General features: G+C 38.3%; 1 protein-coding gene across 2 annotated transcripts in view; it reads left to right on the top strand.

The window, feature by feature from the left end:
* NUDT14 (nudix hydrolase 14) overlaps positions 1–8,990 on the top strand; it is a 56,998-nt gene extending 48,008 nt beyond the window's left edge. The window contains exon 5 of one of the 2 annotated variants that reach the window (XM_026670127.2): positions 8,053–8,990. In XM_026670127.2, coding sequence (XP_026525912.2) covers positions 8,053–8,293 — 241 coding nt within the window. In that variant the 3' untranslated portion in view covers positions 8,294–8,990. Of the gene's footprint in view, positions 1–7,551 lie in introns of both variants that reach the window. The other variant, XM_087952274.1, reaches the window with a different exon arrangement.
* Positions 8,991–18,789: the final 9,799 nt, after the last annotated feature.

Below are 18,789 nucleotides of genomic sequence, written 5' to 3'. Positions count from 1 at the left end.
TACCCAAGTTGGGATCTCATCACATTGCACATTTTTCTTGCCATTAAGCAACCTTTGAATTTAGCCAAAGGTAGGGAAACACATAACTGGATTAAATTGTATAACAAGCAGCTAGTGAAACTTGAGTTGGGGCTGCTGTTATCACCAGCATCACCTTGAAAAAGTCCCTTTCTGTTTACTTTTGTTTGCTGATTCTTAAAATTAAAAGCCCAAGACCACGCCAGTCACAGTCAGTCTAGACACATGGCTAAATCACCTATTTACTGCCAAAAGTGATTAAAGAAGGCAGTGCCAGAACAGTAAACAGTATTAGCCCTTGACTTCCTGCAGATGCAGGTATTTAGAGCTCTCAGATGTTCTGCCTTTTTAAATGCATTTGTTGCCTACAGCAAACACTTGTATCCAAACACACTGTTTTTAAGATTGTTGGGGTGGGCCATTTTCTGGCCCTGGGGTAATTGAAGGATTATTTCAGTTATTAATTATATTATGGGATCTGTTTTTTTTTATTCCAAAGTTACTGTTGTAAGGACAACACCATTTTTATAAGGGATTTTAATATTATTGTTGTTTCATTGAAATTCTATCAGAAATAAGAAGAGAAGCCAACTCTGTGTGTGTGCGTGTGTGTGTGTGTAGAGTATTTGGAATTAAAGAAATGTCAGGAATTAAATACTCTGAAATGAAAATGTGCTCATAGCCTTCTGCCTCCCCAGATTGCAGTGAAAAAAAAGCATCTGTTCTTATACTTGGAAATGCATTTCAAAATGTATGGAGAAAGTGGTGACTTTAAAAGGAAGCAAAACTTTGCTTTTCCTCTTGACAACTGTGTTAAAGTGGACAGTAACATTTAAAAAAAATGAAGGTAGAGGAAGGGGAGAAAAGGGGGAATTAAGTATAAATCCTCAGCTGCCAATCCTGGCAAATGTTGTTTCCTGTTGGATTAACAAGCTATTTGCTTAAAGAGAGAGGACACTGAACAGAGGAGAAGACTTTTGCTACTCCTCGAAGCCACATTAGAGGACTTATTTTATAGATAAAAAGGTGCTTTCTTTGGTATGGAATAAAGCCTGCAGTCTAGCCATGCTTTGTTGGGAATCAACCTCATTATTTTCAGTACAGTACTTTTGAGAAAAAAATGGATAATCACACCTTAAACGTTGCATCTTGGAATTCTGTTGTACACAATATATCATTACCATTTTTTAAATCTGTAATTTAGAAGTCAACCCTCAAAAAAAGTTTTGATGAAGTAAATTCTTCCTTACCACCATTCTAATCCACCATGTGGTATTTGTATGTGGCAAACTAGTGTTAGCCAAGTAATTGGAAAAAAAGGTAACACTGACATAAGAGTTATTGGAAAGCTTATATACTTGGGATGCTTTGTGTTCTGTATGTATTTTAAGTGGAGAGCCATGATAATAGAATGGCTTCAAAGCCCTCTTGTAATATATTTTCTCTTTTATAGTTCTTATGTTCCAGTTTCCCTACAAATGAATTTGCATCTAGTTGGAAAGATGTATGTATTGTTCTGAGCTGAGAATAATTTGAGGTCACAAAAGAAGGCCAGAAAAAGCAAAAATATCCATTGTAAAATTATTCTGGGCTAAACATTGGTTGATCTAACACCAGTTTTGTCTGCTCTAGGGATAAGTCTAGAATGCCAGGTTCTTTCAGCCTTTTGGAACTTTGTAATGAGAAATGTCAGGTTGATTCATGTCTGTCACTTTCTCAAGTATGTGAGCATTCATCTACAAACCATCCTTTTCACCTGTATGCCAGTGAGTCACCTAGTCTGTTTGACCTTTGCTGTATTGTAATATCTGCTAATTAATTGAGCACTGTTAGTTAGGCAACATGTAAGAACTACACATACATTACATGTTTGCATTGTCAACCTATCTGGGAATGACTACCTCCTTCTATGACCTTCTGTCATAGAAGAAACAGAATTGGTAAGAAAAAGGGGATCTGCAGATGAAACGAGTAGGACACCCTGCTAAGACTGAGATGAGGGAAGGGGGAGAATTACATAATGTGATTTGATATTGACTTGGGGAATTTATTTTTATCATAAATTGATTAGAATACAGAGAGTAAATGGCATAAAAATAAATTGCAATCATCCGTTCAGGATGTTGCTAGATCTCAACAGTTCAGAAATGGTTGCAGCTAGTACTTTAGATGTTACTATGCAAACAGATTCCTTATTACCTCATGCCACCTAGAAATCTGCAGAAGCTGTATTTAAAGTTCCCTTTCAGTCTTATAGACTTGCTTTCTCAGAGGGAACGCAACCCCAAGAGCCTTTTTTTTTTTTTTACAGACAAACAGCACTTTTTATTTTCTGGATTTAATTTGTTTCCCCTCATATAGTCTCATATTATTGAAGTTAGGCAACTTTTTCAGTTAGATGGTAAGGAAAAGTTGATGTCCCCCATCTTCAAACTGTAGTTGCATTTCAAAAGTATATTGGATACCATACGAGAGCCACATTTCATTTTTAGCTTTCTAAATTAATTTTCTTTTATGTTTTACAAGGGTCTTTAAACTTGGCAAGTTTAAGACTTGTGGACTTCAGCTCCCAGAATTCCTGAGCTAATATGACTGGAGGAGGAATTCTGGGAGTTGAAGTCCACAAGTCTTAAGGCTGTCAAGTTTGAAGATCCCTGTTTTACAAAAATAAAATACAGTAAATGGAGCATAATCATATATAATGTAGTTATTTTCGTGCAGTGCTACATGCTGTATTGTAATCTATATGTGAATGCAATTTTAACCTCACTATACTATGGTGAATGACCATAGTATAATTTAGTGGAATCACCTGCTAGTACACCTGCCTCTACAGATTATTAGAGTATATCATTTTGTGTCAATTGCTGCTATTCTGTGGGTACTGTTTTCCTGCACCTGCTACTTTAGCCTCAGAATTGTGTGAAGGTCTAAGAAATTACCTAGGGAAATTACCTTTATTGCTCACTGATTGTCTGTTCCTGGATTTGAAATGTAATACAAAGAACATTATGAGTCTACATAAATGTTGTATAAAATGTTTTTTTTATAATCTAGATTGTAGATTCTCCTAAATTACATTCTGTTAATGAATGAAAGTTAAATTTTTACTTAAGCATGGCACTTTATAGTACAATTAATGAGAATCCATTTTTAAGCATGAATATGAACATTTAGTAGAAAATTACCTGCCTTGTTCTGTTGTTATGCTTGGGGCTGCTGGTTGGAGGAAAAAAGAAAAGGTCTTACATGAAAAAGTGTTACAACATCGATTCTCCCAATAGAAGTAATAAGAAAGCATAAGGAAAAAGGATAAGGAAGTTACTTAAGATGGAATAAACTAAATTATGTTACAAAATGTCACACATAAATTTGTGGACATCGATTCTCCCAATAGGAGAATGAAAAGTATGAAAAAAGATGTTTTGTAAAATGATCACGAGAAAGAAGCTGGGATTGAGAAAAATTAGTGAAATTAATTAAAAGTATATGAGAAACATTTGCTGCAAAAAATGAAGGCAAGAAAAAGATAGTTTTGTTTAAAGAAATGAAAAAGAAATGGTAAAGAATATAATTAAAGACCAAAGAATGATTCATATTAAAAAGGCAGAGTTCAGAGTAATTTTGGGGAGTTGTTAAAACTGATTTGAAAGTGGGTAAAATAACAAACTTTCGATGTAGTCAGTAGAATTAAGAAAGTGATTATTTGGGTTTGTAGTTAATGCTGGAAAGAGGATTTGTATGGGAATGATTGAAGAATGGAATTAAAATAAATGATAATGCTAGTGTGCAAAGAAAAATGATAAAAAGGGAATAATACATTTTGAAATGTATTTTAATACCCCAATAAGGTTGCAGGTGTAACCACAATATAACTGAAGATATATTACATGCAGATGAGTTACCATGTGTTAAGATTGTATCTGTGACTGATGTTTGGAAGAATAGCATTTTTCCTTTTATGAAAAGTGAAGTGAAAGGTTTTGCACATCTTGGAAAGGAATGATGTGCAGCCTTTCCCTTTGTTTATCATTTTTACATAGCTCCATTTATCTATACTGATGGCTCTGAAAAAAATAACAGTAGAAATTTACAATGGATGAGATGAAATCTGGTTGAAAACACTGAATCTTATCAAGAAAGCTGGAAGGTTTTTTTCTTTAAGCTATAGAGCTGGAAGCTGGGCATCCAAAATGCCAGAAAAAAAATAGCAACCAGTTAAATATGCCTAAAGCCCCAGCAACTGAAGCAGATAAAAATAATGCAAGGGCAGGGCCAGGAAAGGGTCCAGTGGTCACTGACCTTTGTAGTTGGACTTGAAATAGAAAACTAAAACATACCCTAGTGAGACAGGCCCAGGAAGGGGTCAAGCATGTGAAATAGTCCTGAAGCAGATTGGTGTGGTGATATGTGGCCTAACAAAGGAGGGGGAGCAGTGGGAGAAGCCTATTGAAGAAGCCTCCATAGCAGGTATCTATTAGAGAGACCCAACAGCAGAAAGCAGGTTCCAAGTGAGAAGATGCACTAATGCGGTTCTCATTATATCATGTAGGCATCTTTAAGCAAGCTTTTCACCAGCCTAGTAGTCCACAAAGGGGCTTGAGGAAGCACTGCAGGTAACCAGGACAAATAATGAAAATAACATTGAGTCATTCCTTGAAAGACAATCTATCCTCTAACCAAACTCCCAAGGGGCCAACTAATTAGGGTCAGTTATCACCTGTGCCTGTAACCATCCTGAGTGAAGTGAATTATAAAAGTTAATGCAACAAGTACAGGGAGATTAATTTGTTAAATTAATGAGGTTAATGTGTTTATTGGTGTATTTATGAAACCCATTATATTTATATGATTTATTGTTCTGGGGTTTGTTTTTAAGTTCAGGTTGCCTGTTTATGTATGTTTAATTGTTTTATTGTTTTCTGGATTTTATAAGCTGCCCAGAATCTAATGGTGTGAGCAGCTATAACAAATTTAATAAATTAAATATCCTGGCAATTATTTCTGGATTCTGATTGAAAAAGTGTAAGGTAAACATAAGTAATTAAAAACTTCAAAAATGTAGTCTGGTTTTATACCAAACAAAGGATGTGTAGGCAGGTGTTTGTTCTTCAAAAAGCCCTTGAAATATGGTTTAATATGAGAAGTGATAAATTGTACTGCTTTAGAAAAAGCATATAATCAAGTGAATATGTTTGACTTAGAGAATATTTTGTACAAACTTGAACTTTTAAGACTAGTTGCTGAATGTAATACGAGCACACCATGAAGTATACTGCTCAAAAAAATAAAGGGAACACTTAAACAACACAATGTAACTCCAAGTCAATCACACTTCTGTGAAATCAAACTGTCCACTTAGATAGCAACACTGATTGACAATCAATTTCACATGCTGTTGTGCAAATGGAATAGACAACAGATGGAAAGCATAGTCAGTTAGCAAGACATCCCCAATAAAGGAGTGGTTCTGCAGGTGGTAACCACAGACCACTTCTCAGTTCCTATGCTTTCTGGCTGATGGTTTGGTCACTTTTGAATGCTGGCGGTGCTTTCACTCTAGTGGTAGCATGAGACGGAGTCTACAACCCACACAAGTGGCTCAGGTAGTGCAGTTCATCCAGGATGGCACACCAATGCGAGCTGTGGCAAGAAGGTTTGCTGTGTCCAGAGCATGGAGGCACTACCAGGAGACAGGCCAGTACATCAGGAGATGTGGAGGAGGCCGTAGGAGGGCAACAACCCAGCATCAGGACCTCTACCTCCGCCTTTGTGCAAGGAGGGACAGGAGGAGCACTGCCAGAGCCCTGCAAAATGACCTCCAGCGGGCCACAAATGTGCATGTGGCTGCTCAAACGGTTAGAAACAGATTCCATGAAGGTGGTATGAGGGCCCGACGTGCACAGGTGGGGGTTATGCTTACAGCCCAACACCATGCAGGATGTTTGGCATTTGCCAGAGAACACCAAGATTGGCAAATTCGCCACTGGCACCCTGTTCTCTTCACAGATGAAAGCAGGTTCACACTGAGCACATGTGACAGACGTGACAGGGTCTGGGGACGCCGTGGAGAACATTCTGCTGCCTGCAACATCCTCCAGCATGACCGGTTTGGCAGTGGGTCAGTAATGGTGTGGGGTGGCATTTCTTTAGGGGGCCACACAGCCCTCCATGTGCTCGCCAGAGGTAGTCTGACTGCCATTAGGTACCAAGATGAGATCCTCAGACCCCTTGTGAGACTATATGTTGGTGTGGTTGACCCTGGGTTCCTCCTAATGCACGACAATGCTAGACCTCATGTGGCTGGAGTGTGTCAGCAGTTCCTGCAAGACGAAGGCATTGATGCTATGGACTGGCCCGCCCGTTCCCCAGACCTGAATCCAGTTGAGCACATCTGGGACATCATGTCTCGCTCCATCCACCAACGCCATTGCACCACAGGCTGTCCAGGAGTTGGGGGATGCTTTAGTCCAGGTGTGGGAGGAGATCCCTCAGGAGACCATCCGCCACCTCATCAGGAGCATGCCCAGGCATTGTAGGGAGGTCATACAGGCACGTGGAGGCCACACACACTACTGAGCCTCATTTTGGCTTGTTTTAAGAACATTACATCAAAGTTGGATCAGCCTGTAGTGTTTTTTTCCACTTTAATTTTGAGTGTAACTCCAAATCCAGACCTCCAGGGGTTGCTAAATTTGATTTCCATTGATAATTTTTGTGTGATTTTGTTGTCAGCACATTCAACTATGTCATCAACAAAGTATTTAATAAGAATATTAAATAAATGTGTTCATTCAGATCTAGGATGTCTTATTTTTGTGTTCCCTTTATTTTTTTGAGCAGTGTACATAGAAGTATGTGTCAGAATAAAGGGGTTGTTTACCAAGTGGTTTATAACTGAGCAGGGAGTAAGGCAAAAAGATACGTGATATCCTCTTGTTTGTTTAGCATGTTTATTAATAAATGTATAAAGGATACGTGTAGTGACAACAGAAGTATTGGTTGAGAACATTAATGTAGATGTACTTTTGTATGGAAACAAAACAATGTTGCTGGCTGAGACCTCAAGTTGTTCGTAGTGAAATTAGATAGATATTATGGTATAATGGGTTAAGAATCTAAAAATAAATGTATCACAGATCAGGATAGTTGTATGTGAGAAAATGAAATGTAGGATTGCAAAGATGAATTTGTGTACCTGGGAAGAATACTTACTAAGCATGGAAGATGAATGGGAAAAATTAAAACGTGCACATGCTGGTAGAAAAATAGGAGATAGTAATGTATGTGATCTATTCAAGGAATGAATACTTGCCAAAAGAAGTGAAAGTGCCTATGTAATATATATCTACCCACTTCCTTAAACAGAAGTGAAATTTGCAATGTCAAAGTAATTTGAATGCAGGAAAAATGGGGTAAAGTGTGTTAGTAGTAAAACAAGCATGAATGCTTGATGAATGAATGTAGATAGAATACAAAAGTGAGTGGCAGTATGTTGCAAAAGTAATATGTTAAAGTGGTTTGTTCATATAGGAGGATGAAGAAGGATCAAATTGCAAAACAAATATATGAAAGAAGAGTTACTACATCAAGAGGATTTGTGATTGCATGCTGTTTATCAAATCTTCCAAACTGAGAGTTAAGAAGTTTAAAGAACAAAAGGCAACATATGAAGCAGAGTATGGACTTCTATTCTGCCACAGTCAAGATAATCTTGGTGGTACATAACACAATTCTGGACAGAATATTTACAATAAAAGTATTTAAAAATCCATGTTGTAAAATATGTACGTGTGTGTATAGACATAATATACGTGTGTTAGTGAGGCAAGTAAGAAAGATTTCCAATAATAGAAATTTATGAATAGACTGAATTGATAATGAAATGGATATAGTTACAATGTTTTCCTTTGTTTTTAATTTCTTGTTCTAACTTATTCATCACAATTTCTGGAAAGCAAATAATGTGTACCTATGTAAAACTAAGGTTTACTTAATCTTATATTATTTGTTATTTCTTTTCCATCCCACAAGATCTGGAGTTGGTTTGACAGGATCAAAGCAGACATTATTTTACGCACAGGTAACTGATGACATGAAATCTAGCGAAGGAGGTGGCCAGCCGGAGGAAGGCGAACTGATTGAAGTTGTGGAAATACCTCTGCAAGATTCCATGAAATTTGCATATGATGAGACTTTCCCTAAAACTATGGGACTTATCTTCAGTTTCATGTGGTTCCAGTCCAACATAGCACCAAAACTGCAAGAAAAATAATGCACTAAGAGATTCTGGAGACATGAAGCAAAAAGATGGGACCATATTGGAATCAATCTTTCAGGACTGTCTAATTCTTAAGTTTGTTATAGCAAAGGTTCATAAAATTCATATGCTAACAGTGGCAGATAAGTAACTCAAGTTTAAACATGTTTTTCAGCCCATATTTTATTTCTCATAGAAAGAATTTGAGGGAAAGAAGTTTGCAATACATAAAAGTTGCCCAGTTTTATGATGAGAACTAGTAGACAAACATAAATGGATAATTTATCATGAAATAATTGAATGTTGTCATGGAAAATGTAAAATCAAGAGAAGAATTGGCAAAGGATTACAATTGTTAGTGGTTACTTTATTTTCAGTTATTAAAAAGATTTAAAGTAGACAAAAGAATTTGTGGTTCTGAACATTGTAAGAATGAGTTTGAAATAGAATTGTAAACAATGATGAGCACGCAATTGCTAAAATGTATAATAGAATATCTGTAGCTCAGGGTTGACCTGTGGAGTTTTTGGTGCTCTCTAAGATTGGTGATTTGCTTGCAGATGTTTTATTACTCAACTGCCCAACATCAATTACCCAACTTCATCAATGTTTGTGAGTGAGGTTTGCTCTGTTTACATGCAGTAGCTTACTCTGCCAGTGTACATATAAAATGTATAAACATTTACTAAAATTTGAAGAAAAAAAAGAAAAATGTGAAAAATGTATAAGCGAACTAAAATTTTTGAAAAGAGTTGGCATTATCCACATGGATAAGAATAGTTGATGGAAGAATAGTTGATGGAACTTAATGAGATGGCTAAATTGACATTTTCATCAGAGAAAAGATAATGTCTATGTTTATTGCTGACTGGAAACCCTTTATGGACTTTTTGCATGAAACAGAGCTGCAATGGACCAAGAAGCCCTGAGCTGCAGCATATTTTTTCCTGATCTTCCTTCACTTGTGCTGAACTTTAGCATTCCTTTAACTCACATATGGTCTACACTGGGCCCATCCTTCTATGGCACGACACCCCCTTTAACCTGATTAACAACACACATACCTGGAGTTACAACAGTAAACAGGAACGCTGAGATGTTGCTTAGCAATAGAAATTCTATCTCAATTGTGGTCACAAGTTGAGGACTACTAGTATAGAAAGAAGAGATTATGCTGTAACCATAAAATAAAATAGTAAATTTATGTTTGTAAAGATTTGAAGCTGCTGCTTTGTATCTTCTTTCTTTTCTAGTTTTATTTTTTCCTTTCTTGCACTTTTAGCTTTCTCTTTGATTTTTTTTTTCTTATTTTTTCTTACTTTGTATTAGTTATTATCTTTTTAAAATATTTAAGAAAGTTATGTTAATTTTTAAATACTTTTAAAATAAAACCAAACTTGTGCGTGTGTGTACAAAAACCTCAAAAATCATAGCTTAGGGAATTTAGAATGGACAAATGAGAAAGAGGGGAGGATGCTTAATCTTTCCCTTTCCTGCATTTTGTTTGCTTCAAAGGCACTTTGGGACAACCACTGGACTCAGTGCATTATTCACTGCAGCAGCTTCACTCTAGTGGGTACTGACCTCCCTTGACAACCAGTGCTCCTTTCAGCTGGCCAGTGGGAGAGCGCAAAACTAGGGCAGCTCCATTTGCCAACCTCACTCTTACTTTACAAGTGTTTACAGTGTGGCACCCAGAATCCAACTGGCCAATATATATCATATATATAGTCCCTTTGTCAGACTATATCGAGGATTAGGGAAGGTTACAACAGACACGTTCTTTGTAGGAGGAACAGGAGAATCTCAGGAGTTGGGGAAAGATGAGAATTCCCATCAGATGGCAAATGCTGCCCAGCTCCAGAGAAAACTCTGCAGAAGTAGTTTGTCAAATGTCCCAGGCTCGGGTTCCTTAAACCCCACAAATGGCACACAACATCATGAAGCGATCCTTATATCAAAGAGAAAAGGATATGGGCCTGGTACCAGTACCTGAGATCTGCTCATGCTTTTTTTCTGGAAGAAAATCAGTTATTGTAATTATCTAGGGTTCTTGTTGATCCTAGACTCAGCATAGCTTAGGAGGAAAAGTCCAGGCTGCTGGGGTGATTGCCTTCAGAGCACTGAGCTTATTCCAATGGCTTATTCATTGAGGACACTAGTTGAGAAAGTAATAGGTACCCTTGTCAGTGGTGTATGACCCCCTACATGCTCTATCCTAAATTATACTGCTGACCCTGTATGTTAGTTTAAACTCCACTGGATTTTCTTCCTCTGTTGTTTCACAGAAGGCCCCCCTTAATATATAACCTCATTCACTAACCAGGATTGACATTGCTTAGCATTTTTGAGATTAAACAAGGTTCACTACGGGCTGCTTGGATGACTATTATAAGAGAGGAAAGTGATAGAAGTGGTTTCTCAAGGTAAATGAGGGAGATGGGCAGTCTAGAAATGTGGAAAAAAGTTAAAATAATATCTTATCAGCTAGTTTTATTCTGTTCAGAGCTTAACAACTGCACAATAGTGATAATAATCTAGCATAGCTCTATTCCATGTCAGAAATTTCACAAGAAATTCAGTACCAGAAGCAAGGGCAACCTTTCTGTTTAACGTGTACATTAATGGTCTCAAGTATTGCCGCCTTCTGAATGTATGACATCTTCTAATAGTTTCTCTTGGCCTTTCAATTTTGAAAAGATTGGGGAGTGGGTATTATAGACAGTATTTTCTATTATTTTGACATTTGTCCGATGTTCTAGACCAGGGGTAGTCAACCTTTTTATACATACTGCCCACTTTTGTATCTCTGTTAGTAGTAAAATTTTCTGTAATCGCCCACCGGTTCCACAGTAATGGTGATTTATAAAGTAGGGGAAAAAACCCCTACCGCCCACCATGAAAGCTGGAATGCCCACTAGTGGGCGGTAGGGACCAGGTTGACTACCACTGTTCTAGACACTAAAGTTTATTTTATTTTTAGAATTAATGTTTACCATTTTAAGCTTGATCGTGTTTATTTATTTTAATGTCTTGATTTGATGTTTTAGTCATTCCACTATTTTAATTTTAAATCACATTAAAAACTTGATCAAATTGAAACATAGGATATTATAAGCATTCAAAATAAAAACAAATGGTATGGCATGTTCGTTATTCTCATAAATAAAATGGTTTTTTTTTCTCTTCATTTCCAAATTAAGACACAGGGATCATTCATCTGACAGCTAAAATTATGCTTTAACTTTAGAACTGCAACTTTCAGTAATGCTGTGAAATGTGCCATGACTGTAGGCCCTGAATAGAACAGCCATCCTTCAAAGCAGAAGAAATCTAAATTATCTTCAAATGAAAGCAAAGCAAAGCTTCTCCTGATCTCAAATGTGCTGTTCACTCACTGCATTAGCATTAATTACCATAGCAATGCTATCTGTGTCAGGAGGATGATTTAAAATGCATGTTCCAAAGCAACTTATCTCCAGAGATGTGCTGTACAAGAGACAGACATTCTTCAGTAATGCTGTCAGCTGAGGCCGTCCCTGCTCCACTGGTATTCTGTGGCTGATAGCAATAGTTGATTGGCTTTACTCAGCACTGAATTAAAGCCCACAGTAATGTGCAGGATCATATTCCTATCACCAAATATAGTCAGCATCTACAGGATCTATATTGTGTGTGTGGAGGGGGGGATATTTCTGAGGCATCAACATGTAGGTTTCTTGGGCATACATTGAGCATACATTGAGATATTTCTTGGGCATCCACTGAGTTTATAATAGAATCAGGTATTCAGTGTGGTACTTGCAGGAATTGTAATTTCTGAATTTAAAAGTAAATGTGATTTACCACATGCTTTAAAATGAACACATGCCATAGTCACATTATAATGCCCTGGACTACATGACACATGGCTGTTTTGCTTCACAATGCCTTGGAGGCGAGCAAAAAGCCATTTCAACATGGGGTGTTGCTCTAATTCCTCCCAGAAAGTGAGAAGTTGCTTTCCAGAGCTTTACCAACAAGCCACTTTGTCAAAATCTTGAAAAAAAGGTTCCCCTCATAGTGCTTTGCTTGTTATATGTTTTTCAATGACAATAACGGTCCATGCATTGGCAGAGTTTGCAAAAAGTTTTGCCCTATTTATATGGTTCAGTCAGGAGTGAAACATAACCCTCTTCCCAATAAAGCATGCCCAATTATAAATTTCTTCTTCCCACTTGAAGTCAAAGAAGATTTTAAAAATATTCCCAAATAGATTCTATAATTTAAAAGAAACTCCACAATAAAGACTGCAACAGCTCTAGTCTAGGTACAAAAATTTCAGTCACTGGGGGAAAGTCATCAAAATTGAATGGGAACAATTGAAATATTGAGAGATGCATAATATCAAGAGAATGGATAAGAGAATGCATTTTATGCCAATCAGCAAAGGTCCATGCAAACAGGATTTTATACATATCCATTGCTGCTGATATCCCATCTCTGGAACCAATACAAATAATATCCTGTTATGCAGACTGATTAAGTTTACATAACTCTAGTGTTATTATTGGCCTTCCATTAATTTTGGCCCTATTCCAAATAAACACATTCATTATTAGAAAAGGGCCTAACAGCACATAGGTAGCTAATTTTAAGAATATTGGAGACCAATTCTTAGTCCTGTTTTCTGAATGCTATTTAGTAAGTTAACCTCTGGGGAATGGGTGTGGGAATAGACAAATACAATTTAATTGGCTTAAGGTGATAAAATCCTTGTCTCATGCCTGGACAAGACCAGACCATAGTTTTGTTCTTATGCTTGACTGAGGGGCATTGAATTAGATATATCAGAGTGAGCATACACAACTTTGCACTATGATTTCCCATTTCTGCAACCCAAAATCCATGTGTCATCAGCTGTCCAGAGTTGTTCCCAAAGTTTGTTATCATGGGCTAAGAGAGAGAGAGAGAGGGAGACTGGCCTAAAGTTACCCTTCCATACCTACGGTGGGACTAGAATCAGGTGGGCTGCTGGGGGTTCCCAGGGGCTCAGGTGATCCCCTAGCTAAGACTCTGCAGGGCTCAGCAAGCCCCCAAACCCACTTCTGGCTGGCCCCGCCCCACCCCACTCCAGTCGCCGGAGCCTTCGCACAGGAAGGAAGCAGCCCTGTATCTGCCTTTACGCCACGTTTGCGTGTAAAGCAGCCTTCGCTTCCCACTGATTCGGGCTGGAACTCGTGCCCATCGCACTCAGTCAAAGAGCTGCTGGGGGAGGGGGGAAACAAGACAAGGCAATGGCCAGAGCCTTAGTGCAGAAGCGAAGTGGCCCTATGCTGTTTTCCATCATGAAAAAGGGAATTCCGTGAACTATAGTAATGGTGGGATACCAGAAACCCTAATTTGCTAATGACATGGCTAACTAATGAAAATTGATGGAGTATTTATATATACTTTACCACAAAACATAAGCAGCATCACCAGGTCACAGTCACACACATTGCAGAACTCATAAAAGAATTATGGTTCCTGGCTGCCAAAGGATTACAACTTATAGCAGGTCCAGCCAAGTGATTGTCCAATGCCTGGACTCTTTGCAGGCCTGGGTTAACAAAATAGGACTTAATACTACCAAGATCAAGTGGCTATGGATATTAGGGCCTCCTGGACCCAAGGATTGTCCAGCTCGTCTCAATGGAGTAGCACTTGCCAGTAAAGACTGGTATACAAGCTGAGGTCCTCTTGGATTCACAGCTGGTGTTTTGAAAAACAGCAACTTTGACAGAGGGAATCTTTCTGGAGCTCCATCTGGAGCACCATTTGTACTCCTTCCTGGATCTGGAGGTCCTTCATTCAGTCACTCATGCCCTAATCACTACTGCAATGTGCTGTGCATGGGCTTCCCTTGAAATCCAGTCAGAAGCTTCAAATAGCCCAGAATGCCATGGCAATGGTAGCAATAAGCATGCTTCAGGATGCCCATGTGACACTGCTGCTTCATGAATTGGTTGCCAGTGTACTTTGGGTTGTGATTCAAGATGCTGGTAATTATCTGTAAAGCCCCACTTGGCACAGCATTGGGATATTTGAGGGACTGTCTGTCTCCCATAGTTTCTGTGTAGCCAGTACATGCCAGCAGTTCTGACATACTCTGGATTCCTTTGATCAAACACTGGTCTATCAGGACCCAGGAAATGTTCCTTCTCTGTTCCTGAAACCCATGTAATCCATTTTGTTGTCATTCTGTAAGGTCTTGAAGATACAGTTGTTGTCCCAAGCCTTGCCTTAAGATGGATGAAGCCCCAGTTGAATGCTCCCTAAATTGCATTAAATTAATTAATTAATAAACCTGCAAGTACCTGCCAACGAAACTAACAGTAGAAATACAGTAATAAAGTCAAGGAAAGAGGCAAATAAATCCTTATCACACTTTAATTAACTGGTGTGAAGATAAGCAGGAACAGGAACAGATAAACATGAACAATCACAGAAGAAACAGTAACTGACCCAAAAGTAATCAGAAAAGAACAATACCCCAATAAAGGCTGGTAGAACAAACTGTCAAATAGAAACATTCAGCAACCAACTCCCTTACGTACCAATGATGTTACCTAACCTGTGATGAAGCATCTGCAGGAAGACTCAGTGGAACATCATGAACCCAACAGAGCATGGCCCAAATTATTTCAAACGAATTAGTTATCCTCAGGGAAAGGCACCTGAGCTAAGAATCATGGTAAATAATTAAATCTGATGGCATCACTATCCACAAGTAGCCAATGGGTTCTTGGATTCAAGGACAGTAGGTTCACACTAGGGTGAAAGCCAAAGAGATTTTTATTGAGTTCACTCACTCACTCACTCACTCACTCATATGGCCACCCACCTTGTACATCATAATTCTGAATGGATCACAACAAGATTAAGAGAGTAACAGAGGGAAAATAAAGTATATCAGATGATATCCCTTCAACTTGTCAGGAACCCCCCAAAAAGGCAGAAAACAGTATCCTTGGAGCACATTGGCTGCTATGTAGCACTTCCTTTGATCTTTGGGTCCACACAAGAGTCAAAACATTCAGCCTCTTATGACCTTTATCTATTGGTTCAAAGGACAGGAAATATAAGCTGTACCACACCTGGAGATGACCTGATATTATCTTCCACTTGGTCAGACAGTTGATTTTCTGTCAAAACTATTTCATCTATGACATGCCCCTGCTCATTTTCTCCACAGTGACTGGACTAGGGAGGGTGGACTGTTCTTTTTATTTATTTATTTATTTATTTATTTATTTGTCAAGCAAGTATTCAATAACAGGTATAAGTATGGTTATGAATACATGAAATGGATACAATTTTTTTTTAAAAAAAGAATAGGACAGGGATGGTAGGCACGTTGGTGCGCTTATGCACGCCCCCTACAGACCTCTTAGGAAAGGGGTGAGGTCAATAGTAGAAAGGTTAAAGTTTTTGGGGTTTGGGGAAGAAACCACAGAGTCAGGCAGAGTATTCCAGACATTGACCACTCTGTTGCTGAAGTCGTATTTCCTGCAATCAAGTTTGGTGCGGTTAACCTTGAGTTTGTATCTATTGTGTGCTCTTGTATTGTTGTGGTTGAAGCTGAAGTATTCATTGACAGGTAGGACATTGCAGTAGATAAATTTTATGTACTATACTTAGATCAGACCAAAGGCAGCGTAGTTCTAGGTTGTCTAGGTCTAAAATTTCAAGTCTGGTGGCATAAGATATTCTGCAATGAGTAGAGGAGTGGAGCATTCTTCTCATGAAATATTTCTGGACTTTCTCGACTGTATTAATATCCAATATGTAATGCTGGTTCCAGACTGATGAGCTGTTTTCAAGTATTGATCTAAGCAAATGTTCTGTATGCTCTAGTTAGTAGTGTGATATTACCAGAGAAAAAGTTACGCAGGATTAGGTTAACAACTCTTAATGCCTTTTTGGCTATGTAGTTACAGTGGGCTCTAGCACCATTATCTTCATTGTTACAAGTTTTAATACAGATAAACTGCTTGATTTGTCTCTTTATTACAAAATAATGAGAGCCAATTTGGTGTAGTGGCATCAGACTAGAAACTGGGAGGCAGTGAGTTCTAGTCCTGCCTTGGGCACCAAGCCAGCTGAGTGACTCAGAAAGTGGGACAGTCCACTTTCTCTCAGCCCTAGGAAGGAGGCAGTGGCAAACCACTTTGAAAAATCTTGTCAAGAAAACTGCAGGGATATGTCCAGTTAGTTCCAATAATTAGACATGATTGAAAAGAAGAAAGAAAATCCACAATAATAAGATACAGTTTGTAAAGCTTTTTAAGTAACTCTGTCTAAGCAATAGGAAAATTATATATACGAAGAAAAAGTAGACACACTACTACACCCTTCTCTATTTCTTCTACACTCACACTATGCTGAGTTCACCTACCACATCAGCATATTTCTCCATACCCAATGGAACCAACATTTACTCACTTAGCTTAATTTTCTGGGATTACATGGCATCTGAAACAAATTAACTGCAGATGCCATGTTATGATGTGGTAAGCTAGTATGTCATGCAAACATAACCATGAGGACATTCATTGGTAAATGGAGATAAAGATAAACAAAACCTTGAAGTACTTTATTAAATTGAGTTGGCTTAAAAACACATATTAAAGGATTTTTAAAAGATTATGCAATTGAAATTTATTGCATAAAATACACTTGGAAATCTTTGTGCCTAGAATCTTGAATTAGCATTCCTTTTGGAAAGAGTAATTAATTTTAATTTGATTTGCATTTGCAGAAGACAGACAGAGAATCAAGAGTACAGATTGCTGCTAATGCTTCTTCCTAATTGTATCTGTAAATAAGGCTGCCACATGTATAAGTTAAACTCTGTAGTATAAAAAATTAAACCTGACTGACCTTTGGTTTTAAAAAAAATCCTTTGGGAAGCTGCTGTTCCATTAATTAAGTCTTCAAAATCTTCATATTTGATTTAATTTTCCATGACTAATCTCATTAGCTGATGATATTCCCGCCAGCCACAATTTTTAATAAAAGTGATTTTATTCTCAATTGAATCAGTAAATTAATTTGGTTCATCTCAAGGTATTTTAAATATTTATGGAATAGTATTTTACTGGGCTGAATCAAATTTAGTTTGATCTTTGGAGCCCTGCTCCGAATTGGACTGGAGACTCACTGGAGAATGCTGGGAACGGTTGAGGGCAAAAGAAGAAGCGGATGGCAGAGAATGAGGTGGCTGGATGGAGTCACTGAAGCAGTCGGCATGAGCTTAAATGGACTCTGGGGGAGGAGAGAAAGGCCTGGAGGAACATTGTCCATGGGGTTGCGATTGGTCGGACACAACTGAGCAACTAACAACAACAAACAAACTGGTACCTATAATATTCCCTCCCCCATAAAAGAAAAAATATATGGTACATATCAGTGGTGGGATTAAAATTGTTTTACCACCAGTTTGGTGGGTGCGGCTTGGGGGGCGTGCTTTGCCTAACGCCGACGAGCAGCTTTCCCCACACCAGCTGAGACCTGCAGCGCCAATCAGCTAAGAGGATAAAGAAGAGAAAAGTGCAGGGACGGGTGGGAGAGCCGATCCTACGCTTTTCTTTTTCCTCTCAGCTGAGGATATTTTTCCTCCTCTCAGCTGATCCTCAGCTTTTTTTAATTACCAGTTTGGCTAAACTGGTCCAAACTGGTAGCATACCACCAGTGGTACATATGCTAAAGATTTGTCCAGCTGCTGGAAATTCCAGAGGAGATTCCAAAAAGAACTTCATCCCATTCTCTAGAGATGCGTGTTTGTATCACACTGCTTCACAAAGCCACCTTGAAAAGATACTTCACATGAAGCATTCTCAAAAGCAAAGCACATACACACACACACACCACACACCCTTCAGAGCTTTGCACCACTTTACATACTAAGGTTGCTTCCATAATCTGTCATTCTTTCCCAGAGGTAAGCAACATGTGACCCCAAATCTTTGGTCCAGTTTCAAATGCTCTTCCTGAAAAGCCATTGATTTTGAAACTCTGGCAAGACTGTGAGTCCTAGGCAGGGAAGAGAAAGGCGAGCATCTTATGAAGAGAGCAAAATAATTCTCACCAAGAAAGACAGGCTGTTAGAAATAGGGTGGGCAACCTGGCCCACTATGCATTCTCTCTCCACTGATTCCTTGCTTAAACCTCACCCAATGTAGGTGTGAATATACTCTAAAGCAGGGGTGTCCAACCTTGGCAACTTTAAGACTTGTGGACTTCAACTCCCAGAATTCCTCAGCCAGCAAAGCTGGCTGAGGAATTCTGGGAGTTGAAGTCCACAAGTCTTAAAGTTGCCAAGGTTGGACACCCCTGCTCTAAAGATTTCCTGCAAGAGAATGTGGCTCTTGACAGGAATATAAGCTCCACATCTTTAATCCACACCATCCACATTTCTTTCTGAATGTGATTTAACTCTCAATGGAATTATTGTTTTAAAAAAAAGTGAATGTGATTAAATTCAGAAA

This window comes from Notechis scutatus, chromosome 1 (assembly GCF_049901735.1).
Source record: "Notechis scutatus isolate UNSWTSFEM ecotype Mainland chromosome 1, rNotScu1.2, whole genome shotgun sequence".
NCBI classification, from domain to species: domain Eukaryota; kingdom Metazoa; phylum Chordata; class Lepidosauria; order Squamata; family Elapidae; genus Notechis; species Notechis scutatus.
Note: the sequence above shows the minus strand (reverse complement) of the source record. Positions and strands in the feature narration are given on the sequence as shown.